At 38.0% G+C, this 20934-nt stretch overlaps 2 protein-coding genes across 14 annotated transcripts in view; one reads left to right on the top strand and one right to left on the bottom strand.

Moving 5' to 3' along the window:
- PALS2 (protein associated with LIN7 2, MAGUK p55 family member) overlaps positions 1-18046 on the top strand; it is a 36182-nt gene extending 18136 nt beyond the window's left edge. For all 12 annotated transcript variants that reach the window (XM_081164047.1, XM_081164053.1, XM_081164046.1 and 9 more), the window contains 10 exons: positions 582-734; positions 1219-1371; positions 1960-2187; positions 4156-4287; positions 8383-8482; positions 8853-8921; positions 9772-9933; positions 10534-10736; positions 11218-11346; positions 12738-18046. In XM_081164047.1, coding sequence (XP_081020173.1) covers positions 582-734; positions 1219-1371; positions 1960-2187; positions 4156-4287; positions 8383-8482; positions 8853-8921; positions 9772-9933; positions 10534-10736; positions 11218-11346; positions 12738-12914 — 1506 coding nt within the window. In that variant the 3' untranslated portion in view covers positions 12915-18046. The remainder of the gene's footprint in view (positions 1-581; positions 735-1218; positions 1372-1959; positions 2188-4155; positions 4288-8382; positions 8483-8852; positions 8922-9771; positions 9934-10533; positions 10737-11217; positions 11347-12737) is intronic.
- A 1664-nt stretch (positions 18047-19710) lies between these two features.
- Positions 19711-20934, bottom strand: part of GSDME (gasdermin E) — a 34079-nt gene continuing 32855 nt past the window's right edge. For both annotated transcript variants that reach the window (XM_081164061.1, XM_081164062.1), the window contains one exon: positions 19711-20789. In XM_081164061.1, the coding sequence (XP_081020187.1) occupies positions 20550-20789 (240 nt within the window). In that variant the 3' untranslated portion in view covers positions 19711-20549. The remainder of the gene's footprint in view (positions 20790-20934) is intronic.

Below are 20934 nucleotides of genomic sequence, written 5' to 3'. Positions count from 1 at the left end.
GACAGCAGCATCACAATTCAGGAAGGCCAGAGAAAACCCTTCCCAATGAGGATTTATGATAGCTCAGTTGGGTAGAGCATGGTGCTGATAACACCAAGATCTCAGGTTCGATCCCCAGATAAGACAGCTGCATACTCCTGCATTGCAGAGGGTTGGTCTAGATGATCCTCAGGGTCCCAGCTCTACAATTCTGGGTAAAAGGTGCTTTTACTAACCATATATCACCTACAGCTGCCAACTTTGTTGGCCTATTTATGCTTTAAGAAATCAGTTTCGCATGTATGGTGATGGTGCACAGAATTAAGTGAACACTAGTCACCATAACAGTTGCCAAGGTGAGGAAAAAACCTGCTAACCTTGTTTCTGTGGCTAGATACATTTTATTGCTCCCACAGAGCTGTATGCTAGCCATAGTATCTTGCTTGTATTGCTAGAGGTAAGGGAACCAAATAACTATTCAGAAGATAGAGTTGTATGCTAGACTATCTGAACAAGCAACCAGAGGCAATGCAGTTGGAGAAGCAGAGTTGTTATTCAAAAATTTTCCAGTCAATCTAAGGTTTATTTTCCAATCTTCACAGGCTCATGAACGACTGGAAGATTCTAAGCTTGAGGCTGTCAGTGACAACAATCTGGAATTGGTAAATGAGATTCTTGAAGACATCAGTCCATTAATAAACAAAGATGAAAACATTGCAGAGTTGGTTGGTATACTGAAGGAGCCACACTTTTTGGTAAGATTACTTCATTCTTAACAATAAAAAATACTTTTGTTCACTTACTATAATGTATCAAAATCAATTTTCATCTAATTAAAAATAAAACACTGTGTCCTTTATCCAGAGAGTTAGTTATGTTTTGTGTCCTGCTGAAATGGAAGAAACCTCTGTTAATCTTAAACAATTTGTTGCTCTAGTTTAAATGAGATTTAAGCACCACTTTCTAAACTGCAGAACATGCATAGGAAGAATTACCTTAAAATGAAAACTAGTAAAAAAGGATTAACTAGAAGCTTACTGTCTTGCTCTTTTGACATGCGAATTGAGCTTATGAAATTTTGCAGTGTCCACTTGTTCACAGAAATGTTGAGGAGTTATTACATTTCTCCTTTTCTGACTGTTGGGGCAATTATCACTTAGATAGAAACAAATGTAACTTTAGTAATTACACTGCTACACTCCATTACATATGTATGTATGTATGTTTTGTTTTTTGCAGTCACTCTTGGAAGCCCATGATATTGTGGCATCAAAGTGTTATGAATCTCCTCCCTCTAGCCCAGAAATCAATAATTCTTCAGTGAATAATCAGATAGTGCCCGTGGATGCCATCCGTATACTTGGCATTCACAAAAGAGCAGGGGAGCCGCTGGTAAGTAAATTGTGAAAGAACATTCCATTTTCCCTCCTTCCCTACATACAGAGGGGAGGGATATTCGACATGTCTGTGTGTATTGACTTTCTTGCTTCTCTTAACCTATGTTGTAAGAAGATAAATCCATTCTCAACTGAAGCTATAGCCTAAGGTGGAACAGAAGTAGGGAAGGGAAAACTTCCTAAGTGCATCTGAGTAGTTCAGAGTTTTCAAGAGCTGTTGAAACCTTTAGCTATGTTGGGTAAAATAATGCCATTTACCAGAAACTCCTCAGGGGCACTGGTAACTACAAGCTTGATTTTATATATGTTAACTGGGTAGCATACATTCTTGCTACCTACACCATGGAATAAACCTTAATGAACTCAGAATTGTCTGGAATCATTCCTGTCAGCTGAAAGCCTGACAAATAGATTTTTGTTAGTCAGTTCCTTATTTGAAGTACTTTTCATTTTTTGGATTTCAGGAACATAAAAGTTTTAACAACTCTCATGTGATACACAATCACAGTATTAAGAGTCTAGTTTTAAAATGTGGATATATGTTGCAGAGATAAACTCTGATGCCCTCCAACTGTTCATTTAGGGTGTGACATTTAGGGTGGAGAATAACGATCTGGTAATTGCAAGAATCCTTCATGGAGGAATGATAGATCGACAAGGTCTTCTACATGTGGGTGATATTATTAAAGAGGTTAATGGTCATGAAGTTGGAAACAATCCAAAAGAGTTGCAAGAACTTCTGAAAAGTATTAGTGGAAGTGTCACTCTGAAGATTCTTCCTAGCTACAGAGATAATATTATTCCCCAACAGGTGAGTAGTACTATGTTTCACTTGAAGGGACTTCATTTGTTTCCTTTCCTTTACTCTAATGTTAATTAAATCAACTATTGCAGGGGATAAATTTGGTTATATGTTTTATTTTTTCTTTATATTTGTGTGTGTGTGTATTCTCATAACTATAGTAATCAGTTGTCTACAGTCAGTGGCTCACCAATGGCTACTTGATGGAATATAAAATCCTTATGTAGAGCGTATACTATGCAGGATTAATATGACTCTCTTGTTAGATTATAATCTAACATAATTGCACGAGGTTTTCTTTTACTTAGAATACATACGTTGTCAGTGTATCAACAGAGCAGGAGATCACCTCTGAAGCTGCTCTTTACTGTCTACAAAAGGGCTTTATATTACTTTCCTGAAGGAGTTAAGTTTTTGTGAATTCCTCTTAAATGAGAAAAAGTATATCATTTACTTTGATACCTTTGTGTCCAACATATGCTTAAACTATATACAGTTTATAGTTAAAACAAAAAATGAGCTACATTTAGTCTTCTTTTATAAATTATTAAGTTAGCATTTTGTTTTTGCTCAAGATTACAACTTTCTATATTTAAAAAGTTTATGAAAAATATTAAGTCTACACAGTACTAACATGTTGTGAAGCTACATTTGGCTGGCTGGGCTCTGATCCAGTTCTCAAATATGCAGAGTAGAAAAGAAAATCTCATTGCATAAGAAGTGAGCCCATCTTTACAGAAGAAGGATTTGCTGGATCAATTTGTTATGTCAAAAGGGATATTTTTCTTTGAAAAGCACAGAACAAACTATACTGATGAAATGTTTGGAAAGTATTAGTTTGGTCATCAAATGTAAGTTGTTGGTAGACATTCAAAGTGTTCTCAATTCTTCAGTAATGTGTATCTGACTAGTGTTTACATTTTGGTTTTGATTTTTCCCTAGTATTTTCTCTAAAAAGGCTCTTGGCAGTTTGCATTTTATAAAAAAATAAATAACGCAATATGCGGCATAAAGTATAGAACCACCCATATATGCTCTGCTGACCTGCAGAAAAACTGGAATAAGGCACACCACATAAATTTAAACTTTAAATGCATTCAAAAATAAGTCTCTTAAGGCTTACTATTCCATTGATAACTGAGGTGGTTGTAGTAGGAGGAGCAAGGAAGCCATATTAGCTGAGCATGTAAAGAATACATTCCCTCATTCCATTGGTCAACTGCAGTCTTTCTGCACTTGGAACTAAGGAGCAGGTTTCTTTTCATGGTAGATAGCAGGGATTGCCACACAAGTTTCCGTCTTGCACCCTTCTTAATTAAAAATTAAGCATTGCTCTCACCTCCTATGATTATTCTTAGCTAATGTTTGGGAAATATTTTAAACACTTTAAAACATAGTTTATGCAGCCACTAAGTTTAATGTCCTCATTCATGCATCACACAAGTCAAATGTGCATGAGTGTGGGCACTCAGAGGGGAAATTGTAGCTGCTGTGCTGTTCTCCAGTTTCATTAATGTGCTTTGCTAAAACAAGTTCATGGTTTGGCTTAGTGTGTTTGAGCCCAGGCTTGTGCGTCAGCTCTCTCTAGACAAGCCACAATCTTTAACCACTGTTTACCCTATGGTGTACAGCTTGTGATTTGCTTGGAGTGAGCTAAAGCGCAAGTTTGGGTTCAGACAACAAGTTCAGCAAAACAATGGCTTAGCAAAGCACAACAACAAAACAACCAGGGAGGACCAAGCTGGTTGTGTTCTGCTCTCTGGGAGCCCACACGCTTACTCATTTGGGCTAAGCCATGATTAGCCATGGTCGGGGCAAGTGTGATGTGAAAAGCAGACCAATGTCAGTAATTTGTGCCCATTTGGGCTGCTTTTATACTTGCTAGAAACTTAATTGTCTTCTTAAAAATGTGCATTGTCTGGAGTTAAGCAGTAAGCATCATGTGAACTTGCTAAGCCCTTTCATTATTTGTTACAGGTATTTGTTAAGTGTCACTTCGATTATAATCCATATAACGACAACCTGATTCCATGCAAAGAAGCAGGGCTCAAGTTTTCTAAAGGAGAAATTCTTCAAATTGTGAATCGTGAAGACCCAAACTGGTGGCAGGTTAGAAGACAATAAGTTTAATTCAATCTTCTCTAGACTTGTCATTTCCTCAGTTTTATTCATTTATTTGTTGCATATTTTATCGTTGTGCAAAGTCTTCCTATTCAAATGCACATAGACAGACTGATCTGCCTATGATTCAGTGTCATAAGGGATTGCTTTCAAACTTCAATTGTAGGCAGCTATTTTTAATGTACATCCCCTCATGGTCAGAATTAGTTCATTCCAAATGGTTGCAATGAATTTTTATATCAAGAAAAATAATGGAATGAGAGAGACAGGAATGTTTTAAATTGGTCCACTGCTGATTACTAGGGAGCCAGGTTACCTGAGGCTGCTTGATTCAATCGGAATATAGCATGAATGTTTTCTAGAAAACCTAGTGAGGAACAATGTGTGAGGTGGTAGGTTTCTTATATAACTTTAGGCTAGCGAGGTTGGCAGATTTTGTGTATTTATTGAGCAAAAAAGGATGTGATAGAACTTTGATATTACCTTGGCTCTATGATTCAAAGCATCTTATTTCACTAGGCTCACGGCTGGCCATGCTCTAGAAGTTGTGGTTCATCCTAGCATTCTGTCCACTGCATTCTAGGCTTTTTTCTAGTTTTCTTTCCAGAGCTTGACTGGGAATCCTGCTGTGTAAGTGGAGATCAACCCAGATATTTCAAGAGAAATGGAGGTGGAAGAAACACTTCCTATGGAATTATTTGCCTTATTTCCATATAGCTTAGTACTATAAGCAGCTTCGCTCTGTTTTTGCTCCATTTTTCCTCACTCTCTCACCCCTTGCCAGAATATGAATTTCATGTGAATATTGTGATTTTATTCAAGTTGATTGGATTAGATTGGTTTGCATTTTCTTACATTATTTACGGGCTGTTGGCAACATATGCAAGTTTTTGAATTTGAACTGGATTTAAGTTTATACACCAGTATTAGGAATAAGTATAAGGAGAAAGAACGACACCTGCTATCTTCAACACTTATGGTTGGGTTACAAAAGTCAAGCTTGTTTATCTTTCTAAGAACACATTCTACTGAAATTAGAGGAAATAGTTGTGGTTTGTGTTGCTTTCTGTTCCAAATAAATTGGTAGAAAGCTTTATTAAATATGATTTTGTCAAGCATATAGAAGAACTATAAAGAAGAATCTGCATGGGTTCTGCAAAGGGAGTCATTCACTAAACTTTTATAGTTCTTAGTGTCAAGCATGTGGATAGGGGTGATCACGTAGACAGTGCTGTACATGGATTTCCAAAAGGCCTTTGATTTAGTCTTCATCAGTGTCTCCTGAGTAAACTTTAGCACTCATGGAATAAGAGATTCATAACTGGTTAAACACAGAAAGCGAAGAGTAGAAATAAATTGAATGTTTACCATAGAGAGATAATAAGAAGGATTCTCCAGGGATCATTGTTGGAACTGATGCTTCTTAAGTTGCTGGTAAGTGATCTCAAGCTAGGGGTGGGCAGTGAAGTGAGAAATGACACAAAATTACTTAGCATTATATTTTAAAAAGCAGAATGAAGAGCTTTAAATGGAACTCTCCACACTAGATGAATGGGAAACACATGCCATTGGAAGTTACAGCATTCCAAAGAACATTGGGATTTTCTGGTTGGCATGTTTAGTGCTTCTGTCAATACCTTGGCCACTCTGTGGAGTTATTAGGCAGTTGGCACAATTGTTCCTAAGCACCATTTTTCTACTAAGAATTACTTCAGTTCCTTAGTATTCAGGGGAGCTGACGACAGTGAAGCAATTATGAAGACTTGTGGAGGGGGTGGAAGACTTCCAGTGAATCTGATCACTGGTTGGAGCTCATTATAGATCAAACCCTAACCCATGGCTGGAATGTCAGTAAAGAAGCAGTTCTTTTTTCAACAATGTTTTATCTTCAGGGTGTTTTCCAATGGAACTTTTCTGTGTGGTTCAAAGTCTGCAATTTGGCCCATACGGTGATGATAAGGAATCCAGTGGGACTTGTATGCAAAGCACTCCAATGATAAGGGCACTTGTGTCTGCTGTCTATCAGATGCAACAATTTAAATCATGTCAGTCTATGAAGTGATTAGAACATTACTTGATCCTGTGGTCTTGATTCAGTTGGATTCAGTTTTTGAGGTTGAGGAATATGGACTAGCTGCTTGGACAAGTACAGCCCACTTTGTGTCTTTTCAACCCTTGCCTATCTTGATTCATTACAAACAGCAAGGGATTCATCAGCTGTGTCCAGGAAGGTGTTAAACATCTGCTTGATAGTCAAAGTGGCCCACTTTTAAAAGTGACAGTGGCGTGACTACTTCTGAATAAGCCTACTCTGGGCCCAGAAGTTCTTAATTATTGCTTTGTTGCTGATAACTCCTGTTCCGGGCTGAATATACAAACACAAAGTTGCTATAGAACTCCAGGCATATGGATCAGGCAGAGTTTCTAGAGTTTCTTCAGTCAGGGTTCAGGTCTGGCTTTTGAAGTATGGGCAGGCTATTGAGACTGCTTTGTCCTTCCTAGGCTGGGAGAAAAACAGAAGGAGAGCAAACCATTCTAGACCTCTCAGTGGCTTTTGATAACTTGACCACGGTTTCTTTCTGTATAGGCTTTATGATATAGGCATTAAGAGGGTTTTGCAGTGGTTCACAAAGGGGCTGTAGAAGGGGGCTCTGGCCGTTACTGTCTGATTCCTTGTGGGTAATGCTATCAGATCCTGCAGGCTTTTGTGTTGTCTCTCCTGCGATGCACACGAGGCAGAAAATCATACCTTCACATCAGGGTCTGAACTAGTGGTGGCTAATCAGGAAAGACATTTTTGTTATGGTGGATAGCTCCTAAAGAAGCTGTAGTGTGCAGCAGCTGTGAAAAAAGTGAATTCCATGCTACGAATGATTAGGAAAGAGGTCCAAAATAAAACCTCCAGCATTGTAGTGCCTTTATACAAATCTATGATGTGCTCTGTTGGTCCATCTGTACTTGGAATATTTTGTGCAGTTCTGGATGCTGCACCTCAGAAAAGGATACCCCACAGCTGGAAAAGGTGTAGAAAAAGCCAGTCAAAATGAACAGGGATTGGCTGTAACTTGCAAGAAAAGGCTATAACATCTGGGGCTTTTTAGTTTAGAAAAAGGGTGAGTAAGGGGAGGGGGGAGATGAACAAAGGAACATTATGTCTAAGGTGGAAAAAATGGTCAAAGGATTCTCTCCCTCTCCCGTGATACTTGTACTCTGAAGTAATTTAATGAAGCTGATTGAAAAGAGATAAAGGAGAGACAAGAAAAAAGGAAGGACTCCATACAGTGCTCAGTTAATTTGTGAAATTTGCTGCCACAAGTTCTGGAGATGACCTCTAGATAGATGGTCTCTAGCTTCTAAGAGAATAGACAAATTGATGGAGGATAAGTCTAGTATGGAGTACTAGGCATGATGCAATTTACAGGATCAGAGACAATATGCCACAGCAGCTAATTTTGACAGCATAGGAAGGCTATGGCTTTCATTTCTTGCTTGTGGGCTTTCAAATGCATCTCCTGGGTCACAGCAAAAAGCAGGATGCTGTAATAGATGGATCTTTGATCTGATTCTGCAAAGCTCTTCCTTGTGTTGGGATGACATTTTAGTTTGCAAAATAACAACAAATGAAGTTCTTGGGAGATTTCTGAAGAAATTGGAAGATTCATGTAGACCTCAGTCTAAATTTGGCTATAAAATGTTTGAGATTGTTTATGAACCACTTGAGTCAACATTTCATACTAGAAATAAGACTATGAAACAAATGCTTAAACATTTAACTGGTAATAAACCAGCAAAACTACACTCTGGGGATGTTCAATGAAGAGTAAGTTGTAGTTGGGTTTTTTGGGTGGAGTGTGGGGGAGAAAATTCAAATCACTGTTTCAGAAGACCCATCTATTCTGACACCCACATTGAACTAAATGTTCTAGTTATTACCTAGTAGCAGTATGTGGTATTGCTTTAAATCCAAACATGTTGATGTAGCTAAACTGCAGCATATTAAATAATATCTTTGTTACATTAGTAGTAGTAGTTGTTGTTGTTTTACTATGGGTTGGTGCCAAAACATGTTTAATTTGATTCCAGGCTAGCCATGTCAAAGAAGGAGGAAGTGCAGGACTTATTCCTAGCCAGTTCTTGGAAGAAAAGAGGAAAGCATTTGTTCGACGGGATTGGGACAATTCAGGTAAGGAGCACAGCAGTGTAGTTCTTTGCATCACTTCTGAATCTGCAAGATCAAGAAGGTATGAATAATGGAAGTGCATCAGTGATTTTGACAATTACAAATTATTTGACCCGAGATAAAATAAAAAGCAAGAATTAAAATATTCACTCCCTTGCAAATTTGAGGCCTTTCTGCCACCTGCTGGTACACAGGCAATATTAAGTAGAAAGCAAACTGACTTTATAAGCACAGGTATTTGCATAAACCCAGTTTACTCAAGGGTAGCATAGCTTTTGCTTGTAAAAGATCATTCCAATCTTTCCTAGCTTTGATGAAGGTTTATCCTGAATTGCCATGGAGTATATTTTTACTTTTCCCCATTTATTTTCAGGTCCTTTTTGTGGAACAATAAGTAGTAAAAAGAAGAAAAAGATGATGTATCTCACAACTAGAAATGCAGGTATATGAACTTTTAGCATTAAATACTGCATCACAAGAGAACAAACCCAGCAGGAACATTTTGAATTGTGCTTGACTTGTATTTTGTTTCTTAATTTATAATTTTCAACACAAGGAGAATATTAATTTGAAAAAAGCACTTTTATCTTCATTTTCTCCTGTTATGATACTTCTATATTGAGCACCTGTTCTTATCCATACCAGTCCAGAAAATGGCTCCTGGTGAAATTTAGCTTTTCTCTATTTCCATTTGTATATTCTTGCAATCTAACGTAATGTTTTCCAAATCATATTTGGAATATTTTATATTCTTGAAATTTACAATATTTATATGTTGCTTTTTATGATAGCTGTCTTCCCAGTGGCTTCTATGTAGTATTAAAATACAGGACATAACAAAGTAAATGCAGAACCCATAGTAAAAATAATAAACTCCAAAGTGTTTTCCCCATATTGTTTAGTGTTGTGGTGTGCAAGCAGCTCCATGTATATGCAATAAATGTAGGGAGTGGGAGTATACCCACTGGCTCTGCTCTGTGTCTGTATTCAGCACTAGTGAGCAAGGAGTCTCATGTGCATAGGTTCCTCCATTCTATTGGGAACCATGGGGTCATTATTATTCCCAATTTGTGTGAAGGAGTGAACCCCTTTCACAATGCATGGATGTTATGATTCAGTATGTGCATGTAGAGAACACCCATATACCGCCAAAAGCCCAGCAAGGATGTTAGCATCCTTGCGAAAGTTCTGGAGGAAATTGTCTGTATCCTAAGGTATAGAAAGAGCGCTGAACAGTGTTGAAACTGCATAATGCTCCACTGCCTTGTTTTTATTATGTTAAATGTGTCCAGAATTTGACCGCCATGAAATTCAGATATATGAGGAAGTAGCCAAAATGCCTCCGTTTCAAAGAAAGACATTGGTGTTAATAGGAGCCCAGGGAGTGGGCCGAAGAAGTTTGAAAAACAGGTTTATTGTACTAAATCCCACAAAGTTTGGAACCACAGTGCCATGTAAGTTGTATGTACTGTCACTCTTGATTCTGATCTTTCCCTTCTTTCTCTCTGATGATGTTAGATTCAGGCTGGTATTATATATTGTGATGCAAGAAGAAAGCTAGAGTAACTGCAGATTAAAACACTAGAAATAAACTTGGTTCATATTTTGTAAGTAAACATTTTTACAGTGCTTTTGGGGCGGTGGTGTAGCTTTGTCTGACTAGCAGTAATTGAGTGCCAGCAAACTGCATACCAAAGCACACTCGCTTGGGGAGAATAAGCTGCATGGAGCTTGGATTTATTTCTGATTCAACATTGGGCTGTATGTTATGTAAGAATGTCTGCAGTTCCGGTTTAAAAATACCTTGACAATTTTGTTTATAATTTTAAGAGTGACATTTGATGTTCCTGTTCAGGAACTTCTCAGGTTTTTGGTGCCAACATTTGAGAATACAAATTGGTAAAAATTGGGACCCCACCCTTGGATTGAAATGCCATTCTGCTCATGTAGGACCCATTTTGGATCTGAGCCCTGTAAGATCCAATTGCATGAATACACAAGTGGCAATGTCAGTCTAACTTTTGATGTGTTGTGCATTTGTCAAACTTATCTAGTTACATCACGAAAGCCAAGGGATGATGAAAAAGATGGTCAAGCCTACAGGTTTGTGTCCCGAGTTGAAATGGAGGCAGATGTTAAAGCTGGAAGATACTTGGAACATGGAGAATATGAAGGAAACCTTTATGGCACCAAAATAGATTCTATCCTTGAAGTGGTTCAGACTGGAAGGACGTGCATCTTGGATGTAAATCCACAGGTATGCTGGAGTAATACTATATTCAAATAGAAGCATCGAAAGGAAAGATTGTATAGCTGACCATATGAAGGCAATTTTAACCTTAAGAGAGCTTCTGCATTACATATAGTGACTATAATCCTATTAACTAAGCAGTGAAGAGAACATGATTTGCAGGTGCCAAAGCATAGCAGAACCCTTCTCATTAAAAGTGCAGCTAAAGATACTTTACTCCAGGACTGCAGCCTTTGGTCATCATTAGAGAAGCAAGTAACACTCAGTTATGACGTTACATAATTTCTTCTCACTATTTGCTAATTTATTTGAATCGTCCAGGGCTGAATTTTAATATTTTAAATGGGGGAGGTGGAGATTATATATTTTGCACACTGCCATCCTCTTAAAGTTTCCTGCTTTTAGTGTATGAAGTTGTTTGCAATAATGCTTCTTTCTAATTAATCTCAGAATGTTTTGTGATCTAGTTGATGCTCTCTTTCTCTAGGCACTTAAAATATTACGGACTTCAGAGTTTATGCCCTACGTAGTGTTCATTGCTGCTCCAGAACTTGAGACATTGCGTGCCATGCACAAAGCCGTGGTAGATGCGGGGATTACAACCAAACTTCTTACAGTAAGGCAAATCTAACTTTTAAAAATGTATATATGAACAAACTTCATTCCATCAACACTAGCATTTCTGTGCCTTGTGTACTTGGTGGCCACCTTCAATCTCTAAGTTTCTTACCTTTCCTGGGTTTTTACACCATGAACTCTTCCATACATTGCTGCAGGTGGTACTTTTCCTTCCCCTTGATAACTGCTGCCTTACAGAAGGTCTAGGTAGGCTTTCCTAAGTGATGTTCATAATAGTTGTGCTTTTTTTAACCTCCCAATGCATGAGGATTGGGGTGTGTGGATATGATGCAGCAAGTAAAGTTAATGTGGCATTTCCAAGAAATGTGGCTGTTTAACTGAAAGATGGCTATACACCTTGTTTCTGTGAAAGGTTGTGATTTTAAAGATGCATTATATTATCTACTTATCATAGCATGGCACCTGTTTTTTTTCCTGCCATCCCTCAGTAAAATTACTTGGGGTAGAATGCATTAAAACAATGAAAGCAGAAAGTATATAGAAGCTGCATAATGAAACATCAGGAGGAACAATGAAAGCAACCAATAAATTCACCAGTGTGAGTAAAACCATAAACAGGATGACTTGCTTTACATGTTAAAAACAGCTAGGCAAATTAAAAGGCATTTCCCTGGTGATGAAATTACATAAAAAGAACTTAAAGAGTAAAGTCTCCCTGGGAAGCATATTTCTCAGGTGAGGCATCTCCCAAGTCACCACTCATATATAACTTCAGATAGAGGAGGGCCTTAGATGATGATCCCAGAATTTGAGCAGATTTGTGTGGTAGAATGCTGTCCTTCAGGTACTCAGGTCCCAGGCTTTTTAGAGCTTTATATATAATCACTAGCTCTTTGAAATGTCTTTGGCAACAAACTGGCATCATTTGTAGGGTTAGGGTTAGTGGTGAGATATGTTGGTACGGATGCAGCTGCTTCACTGTATTACTAAAATTTTCTAGGGCTTTTTCAAATTCACGTACATTGTATTGCTGTAATCTGATCTGGAGACAATAGTGCTACTTGGAAAAAAATATTTTCAGAGTTGGCTGATGCAGAGCTATTGTCAATTTACTAATGTGCAAATATTATTCTAGAGTGTTTATATGCAATTATGGGCATTGAGGATTTTAGACCTTATATAACAAATAGAGTATTTTCATGCATTGAATAAAACTTGTACTCTTTAGGATATCATTGCATTTCTAAGCCTGTCTCTACCACGTTTTGCTAGGAAGCAGTTCCCACTGAGATCCTCAAGAATGTCTTCTGAATAAATTATGTTTAAAATCTGGCTGCCAGTTTTAAAACCTTAACTGAAGTAAAACAAAAGCAGAATTTATAGTTTGCTTTTCAGATCATGTTTTTATTTGTTTCAATCTTCAAACAGGACACTGATTTGAAGAAAACAGTTGATGAGAGTGCACGGATTCAGAGAGCTTACAGCCACTATTTTGATCTGATCATTGTGAATGACAATCTAGACAAAGCCTTTGAAAAGTTGCAAACCGCTACAGAGAAGCTGAGGACGGAACCACAGTGGGTTCCAATTAGCTGGGTATACTGACAGTTCTTCTTGAAGACTGGTGTAAGCACCAAACTAGGCTTTCTGCACATCATAAACATTATACCGATAACACATTGTACAGAGGTGCCAGTCACTAACAGCACCTGATGCATTTGTATTCTGTGTATATTTAGATAATGGTATGCTATTCCAAGTTTTTATACAATATATTGAAGGGAAAGTGTACTTAATATGTAATTTATTTTAATTTTTCTAACTTTTTACAAATCTTTCTATTCATACCACATGAAGGAAATGCGTTGAAGCATTTTTATAAATGTTTTGATTTACTACTTTGCCTTTTACTCATCTAAGGAACATTCACTTCTACATCTGGTCTTACATTTTCACTGTGATAAGGAGAAAAATACTTGAAAAAATGTTGTTGTTTTTTTGTAAAACTCTGTTTAAATCAAGTGTTTTATCTGGCTGGTTTTTTCTTATTTAGAAGAAGACACTAATCCTTATTCTAATAAACATGTATCTCTCCTTGACGTGATCAGAATTTTCAATACTTAAGCAACCAGCACTGAGCCATGTTACTGACACCTTTTTGCTTAATGTTTATAGACATGTTTTGCAGTTGTCTTGTCTTAGGCAGATGTACTGTAGACTTCCCTGTATATCTTTTTACTGAAAGTAAAAGCAATACCTTGAACTTTCCCTAGGAGGCTGCTCTGATGAGCCAACATTTCTACCCATTAGAAACAAGTATTACTGTCTGAGTTATGTAATGTGATTCATTGTGTTTGGGATCATGATGAAATAGCCTAAGAGAGCCTTACAACACAGAACCTTGCAGTGAGGCTCAGCATGTAGGATGTTTGTTCTCACTTGTGAAAAACCATTGCTTTAAAATAACAGAACCTGCTCCTTTACAATGACTTTGCTCTGTATTTCTATATTGTTCTGTGACGCGCTTTTATTTTACGCCAGAATATTATGAGTGATTATGTGTGTTATGAAATATGACGTGATGGGACTTATGAGCTACATGTTACCTTGTGTTATTCACCAAATAGCTTGTGAACCTAAAATTATTGTCAGTTCCTAAAAATCAATGTTATTTATAAGTGGGTTTATTTATGTTTTACAATCATGTTTCTTTTTCTTCCAGTGTTCATAGTAACTCTTCTCTTTCGGCAAAATTAATTCATCTACTAACTTAGGTTCATATTCACTTAAATACTTTTGCTGATGTATATTCCGTTTAATGAATATAAATGCAGATTGTCACTTAGACAGACTGGTCTAGTGACCATAGTTTATATTATGCTTGCTGTTGTAAATACGCCCATTCATCACTAACATGCTAGGTGCCTGAACTGGTTGTCACCTGCCATTTCATTTATTTTTTCCATGTGAAGGCAGGCACTTGGCTTCAGATTTTATTTTCAACACCAAAGTTCCATACATAGGATGCCAACAAAGGAGAAGCTTGGAAAAGGCTGAGACAGTGCAAACAAGTTCTTAAAATGTTTTATAATTTTTTTTGATTGTGCACAAGAAAACAGGGTTTGGATAGTTTTTACCTTATACAGAGACACGATGAGACACCAAAAAGGTATTATATATTTAAAACCTTTAAGGTATTTTTTTAAATACTTCAGTATATTTTGTAAATGTTATGCAGATTATTGCATACCTTTGTCTTAATTGCTGTTGCTACTTAAGATTTTAGCTTTTAACAATATAACATATTTTTTAAGAACTTCTATTATGTTAAATCTCTAGGCTACATATTTGAAAAATGTATTCAGCTGAGACTGTGGAAAGATTATATTCCTATGTGGACCCAGAATGACACTTTAAAAGAGTATGTCTGCAGTTTTGATGCTGTTGTAGGATTAAAGGATGAGGCACAATGTGATGATTACTTTTGGTGGACAAAGCTGTGTTTAAATGGAACCTTGCAAGAGGTCAGTGAATCCTAACCTCAGATGTTAGCTCCTGCTCCTTTGTTTTCCAGTGCTTCAGTAGGTTTGGTGCATCATCTTTGGACCAGCTTGAGCAAAGGAAGCCTGGGCTTTGGGGCTCTTCTTGCTCAGATTCCAAACATGAACTATTTTTGAGAGAGAGAATCCTAAGACTGAATAGCCACATAATCTGCTCCCTATCCTCTTAGCATTCTGTTCTGCTTTTAGCACAGTGGATGGGTATGGCTCACTTGGGTTGGAAAGCAGGAAGAGCTACTAGCAAATAGGTCAGAGTTTCATGAAAAATTAACAGGAATTAGATGTTGGTTATAAGTCCCACAAGCTCTGAAAATGGATAGTGCTGCCCAGGGGCAGTAGACGAAAAGAAAAGTGATAGGAAACACTAATGTTTGTCTTAACGGCTGCCTCTAAAGTCAGGCACATTGAGAGAGCTAGCGAGCTCTCTGGCCATGCAGTTTTTATACTGCTACTGTGAAGATTTTGGAAGAACTGGTTAAACTGTGTCATTAGGAGCAGCAATAGCCAAGCCATGGGTTGATCCTTTGAGTCCAACCATGGTCTGGTGTGTGTTTGAAACAACATGTGTCATTGCCATTCTCCAGCAGGAAACAGATCTAGGAACAACTGTGTTTAACATGAAATCATGCCTTTTCACAAGATGGCAGAATAAACTGACTTTTTGAACTGTGATGCCAAAGGAGGGTTGAGCTAGCTCCTCCCTAATTAATATTCAAAAAGTGATTTTACTTTCCACACCACAGTGCCACTAAATCAACTTTTGCTGTACTTGTACTTGAAAATGCTGAGCTTGCAGCATTTTCAACTGTTGAGCCCGTGTATTGTTATCATACGTTTGGAGGGGAGAGGCAGATAACAGCAGCCAAAATTCCGGTCCTTCTGCTGAGGACAGTGCCATGGCGATGTGCTCAGTATTGTACTGTTGTTGTATCAAGACTTTTTAAAGAGAGGGGCCACAGCTCATCGGCTGAGAATCTGCTTTGCATGCAAATGTACCAGGTTCAGTCCCTGGCACCTCCAGGTAGTCCTGGAAAGACTTTTGTCTGAACTCTCAGAACTGTTGCCAGTGTAGCTATAGTCCAAGGCAGATGACCATTTGCCTCTGCAGTTTCCAGTGCATAATGACCCCAAACGATACTGGAAAGAGCACTTGCTACATTATGTGCTTTTAGGGGCTCAAGCTGGGTTTTTAAAAAATTGCTTCCCTCCCTTCTAAAGTGAGAAGAATGCAGGCAACTTCACATGTATTTTCCATTACCTGAGAGTAAGCACCAGTGAACTCAACTGATACATACATACATGGTTGTGCTCTACAGTGGTACCTCGGGTTACATACACTTCAGGTTACATACGCTTCAGGTTACATGCGCATCAGGTTACACACTCCGCTAACCCAGAAATAGTGCTTCAGGTTAAGAACTTTGCTTCAGGATAAGAACAGAAATTGGGCTGCGGCGGCAGCAGGAGGCCCCATTAGTTAAAGTGGTTCTTCAGGTTAAGAACAGTTTCAGGTTAAGAACGGACCTCCAGAACGAATGAAGTACTTAACCCGAGGTACCACTGTACATTCTAATTACCGAATGAAGCCACTTGTCACTTCTGCCAAAACACAATTGTTTGCTGTCAATGAGGCTTTTTGTCTCATTTACTGAACTGCACGTGATCAGCTGTGTGCCACCTATACAATAAAAATAGCATTCGTTTATCCCACTGCCTCTATTGGACATAGTCTAAAGTCACACTGATCAGCAGGAATTAGAAAGATGGGTGGAAATGTCCTACAGTAGTAGGTAAGTCTGATAGAAAGCAAATGGAACACCTTTAAAAGTGCATTGGTCATTTTACTACCCACCTTCAAAGAAATATGTGCTCAGTGTCTCTTGAGATAGCTTTTTATTGAGGGATAAAAATCTGGCAATCTTCTAAAAGTGAACTGTAGATCTTAAGCCAACTTATATGGTTGTATTTTTTTTAAGAAAATATTTTATTTTGAATTCCTTGGGTACTATGCAGTTCATTGAGCGATACAGAGTTTAATACTTGTACATAAGCTTAGAATGAGAATACTGGAATTTTGCTTGCAGTTTTTTCACTTGAAAAATTCACACCAAAATGTTGAGGATTGCAGACAATATGGATGAGGCTGATTCAGGGCTACTCAAAGTTAAGTTTAGCTTATATACGGCTTATTTGTATGTATCCGGTTACTTGATCTTTTGAACAACAGAGCTGCTATAGTGTTAAAATATTCTCATCAAGTAATTTGTAAATATATTGCCTGGGCCGTTTTCATATTATACTGTAACAAAAGGAGTAGAAGGTATCTAGTGATGGACTATAAGTCTGCAATGTAAAACTACAAGGGTGGAAGTAGAGCCAGGGCAAAAGGCATGGGAAATTGAGACTAGGGGTTTTTGGTGAGCAAGTGTTTCCTTTCTGCTTCACATCATGCAGTGATGCCTTAGAGATACATGTATCTCTTTGTCATCCATGCAGAACCTGGAAACTTACTGGGTGTGTATGCCAAAAACACAAATCCCTTTGCTTAAGTGTGAGGCCCTGTTTGTCTTGTGCTAACAACTTTGCTACAGTTGTAATGAACTCTCTTTTTAGAAAATCTATGAATAAACTGAAGCCATTTAAACTTGGAGAAAACTACAGGAAGGTTGCTAAATCTTGCTTTAGGGGTCACAGATTTCCAAGCATGAGTTTTTCCTGGGAACTTTTTTTTTTAAGAAAAGAAAACCCAGCAACTTAAGGCTTCATAAAATAAAAAAAAATCAAGTCTGAGTGAAATGTATGGACTAGAAATCTCAAAAGGAAGATGCGGTGGTATATCCAGGGTTTCAGTGCTTTGTTTTTATATTGTCTACAGATGCAGAAGAAACTATATGTCGGTTTGGGTACTGTATTTTATTTAGGCTGTAGAATCTTTGGGAGGGTAGTGGCAGCTGCTTTCAAGAACTCCAGTGGAGTCTTGTGAGCAAGGGAGAAAGATGATCAAATGGTACACATGTGCACAGAGTTGGGTATCAACTAGGAAGTCCATATTGGTTTTCACCCTGGGAATGATGATACTAGACGCAAGCAAAATTGGTTGATGTAATGAAATAGTATGAAACTTGCTGATTTGAGATCTTGAGTATTTTTTTATAACCTCGGAGCAAGGCACAGCATTCCATAAGCCGTAAGAAAGTTGTGTGGTCTAGCTGGGAGAAGTTAATCACAGTTTTGGTATCATTGAACTAAATTTTAAATATTTTCCCAAATTTAAATCAGAAGTTTTTGTCTTGGCTGTAAACTACTTTGGCTTACATTTTAAATTACAGTTCAGTGTTATGACTTTAGCTGCTAAAGAGAAACAACAGCTATGAAGAGGATAAAACAGTTGGCCACAATCTAGTTATACCGGCAAGTGCTTTTTTTGTATTTAAAAGATCTATAAAAAAGTATTGAAGGGCTTTGCCGCCTATGGGTTTATTCTGTAGAATGCTATAGTGCAGCTTCTGTAGTAGACAAACAAATAGTTTATTGCAGCTAGGAGAGTAATCTCCCCTTAATTTTCCCTACTGAATAGGCATAGGTTGGATCTGTTGTTTTGGCAGCACTGTGGCAGAAAACTTTGATCAGTCTTCCATGAATTAATTTTAACCTGCTTCTTTCAGTTTAAAGACAGGAGAAATGTGTCATTGAGGCTGTCCTAAAATAGCCATTCTTACATGCTACTAGAAAATTGGTAAGCTTTATCAAATGGGCAGTGCACTGATCAGGAAAAACAAACCTTTGTACAGGCATCAGTATTCAAACTAACGTAGCATATCAACTGCCACTAACATGCATTTTTTATATTCAAGTCCTACACAACTGTACATTATTGTTATTATTATTTGTATTTTATAAGGATAGATTCCAAAACTTTGAATTATGTCAAGGTTATACAATTCATAATTTAGATTGCTGGTACTTTTTAGGTTTTTATGAAGCATCTATCACTTATTATTTGGTTTCTGTATGTGCACTGAAGTTGATATGTATTATTTGTGCAATCTGATTAAACCTTGGACTTTAGTCCTCTCCAGGCCTTATTGCCCTAAGAGACAGCATTGGTAGAGGAAGGCTGTGTGTAGTTTAAGTAAACTTCTGTGGTGAGGAGACTTGAACCTACCTGGAGGCTTCCTATAAAACTGAGAACCAGGAAAGTCAATGTTTGCAGTATCATGGGGAGCTTCAATGGAACGAACAAGGCTCCTCGCTGCAGAAGTTTATTTCAATTGTGCAAAGGGCTGGAAGGATTTGCATGGCCTCGAGAGACAGAGCTAAGTGCACAGCCTTGTGGCTTTATTCTGTTCATGTTGCCTCACTGGGCAGTTACACCCGAAGAGGACTTTCGTTGATAAGAATTGTAAGATGTCCCTTGATAGCCTAATCCCAGAAAAATATTGTCTGGTGCATTGATCAATTTAGATTATTCTGATGGACCACGGGGAAATTGATTAACTGCTAAAGTAGTTCCATAGAACAAGGCAAAGTGCTACTCAGCTAAACTACAGTAACTTTTTTTAAAAACCCTCAATGTTTTCACGCTAAAGGCATATGTTGTTCTGTATAATTGTTGAAATGTACAAAGCTGTGAAATCCTGTTAACTCCTAATAAAGTATTTTTGTATATATGAAATAAATTTAATATTGGAAAAAGGGTTGCCTCGCAAGTTTTCCTAGCCCTTTCCTGAGTGCCTCTGACGGAATGTTGCTGAACATCATTTTGTAGGGTAAATGTCACCACTGAACATCACTGCTTTGCTGAGAAAATGGGGGAAGCAAAGAGGGGCCAGACAGAAATGTATAGATTAGCCATGCTAGTGAATTCCCTCTTTTATTGAGTAAAACATTGAATACGCCATCCCAGTTAATATAGGACATGTTTCAAAACCTGATTGCTTTTTTCAAAGGTCTAAACCGTTTCCCAGAAAGGGGTGGAACCCAGATGAGCAGGATGAATACACAATGCTTCCTTATACTATGCCCACTTAGCAAAGACTTCTCCTTGCACCCCTAGATTTCTGCTAACACCTACATGATGTCAGAGATTAAACCAAGGGTCTTTTGCACTCAAAGCATGTGTGGCTACAACCTCTTCCTCAAGGAAAGGGAATTGGGTCAGATTTGAAATGACTCCTTCCACAAAGATGTTTTGGATAACAAAACTCTCTAGTACAGGGATTTTCAACCTTTTCAGACCCAAGATCCACTTTTAACTGAAACATGCATTTGGAGATGCCTTTCTTACTCTTTCACCATATATTTGCAATGCCAGTAGATCAGGCTGAGAGCCACTAGTTGGTCCCAACTCACTGAAGACCTCTGCTCTAGTATATACAAACGCTAACAAAGCAATAAAGCAAAGACTGCTTATAGAACAAATAAATGCTTCTGAAGTAATCTCTGAGGAGACAAAAACTGAAGATGTGTTTTAATATGTGCATTGCAGATGAAGCGCCCTTGCATGGCTCTTCAGTATTTTCATTTATACACTCCATTTCAACTTCTGCCATGCTCCAGCGGCACAGCCAATTTGCCCATGTTCCCATTGTAATGATGCAAATCAGCCAGGTCCAACTCTATTATGACAGATATTAAATACTGTCGTTAGTTATCCTATTAAACCACCCAGGCCGCTGCTTCAAGCCTGAGCTGTTTTACAGCCTAATGCATGAAGTCCATACAATGCTATATAGAGAATGATTGGGAAAAATCTGGGTTTCTTCATGGTTACAGCTTTTATGCAAGACTCGGTCATCTCAAGGTTAATGTTTGATAAAGCAAACAGCCTTTGTGCTATCTGAAACCTTTGGGTGTCAGCAAGGGGAGCTAGTGCTGGATCTGCAAGTGTTAGCGTGCCGTCTGTCGAGGTCCTGTTAGGCTGTTCAGAGATAGAGAGAAAGAAAGGTTAAGAGGCATTTACAACGAAGTTTCAAGTGAACCCCTTCAGTAGCGAGGGTGAACTTAAAATATTTAGGAAGTGTCTAGAGAGAGTGCTGAACAAGGGTAAAGGTAAAGGGACCCCT

The sequence above is a fragment of the Podarcis bocagei genome (genome assembly GCF_964188305.1).
Source record: "Podarcis bocagei genome assembly, chromosome: 12".
In the NCBI taxonomy this organism is placed as follows: Eukaryota; Metazoa; Chordata; class Lepidosauria; order Squamata; family Lacertidae; genus Podarcis; species Podarcis bocagei.
Note: the sequence above shows the minus strand (reverse complement) of the source record. Positions and strands in the feature narration are given on the sequence as shown.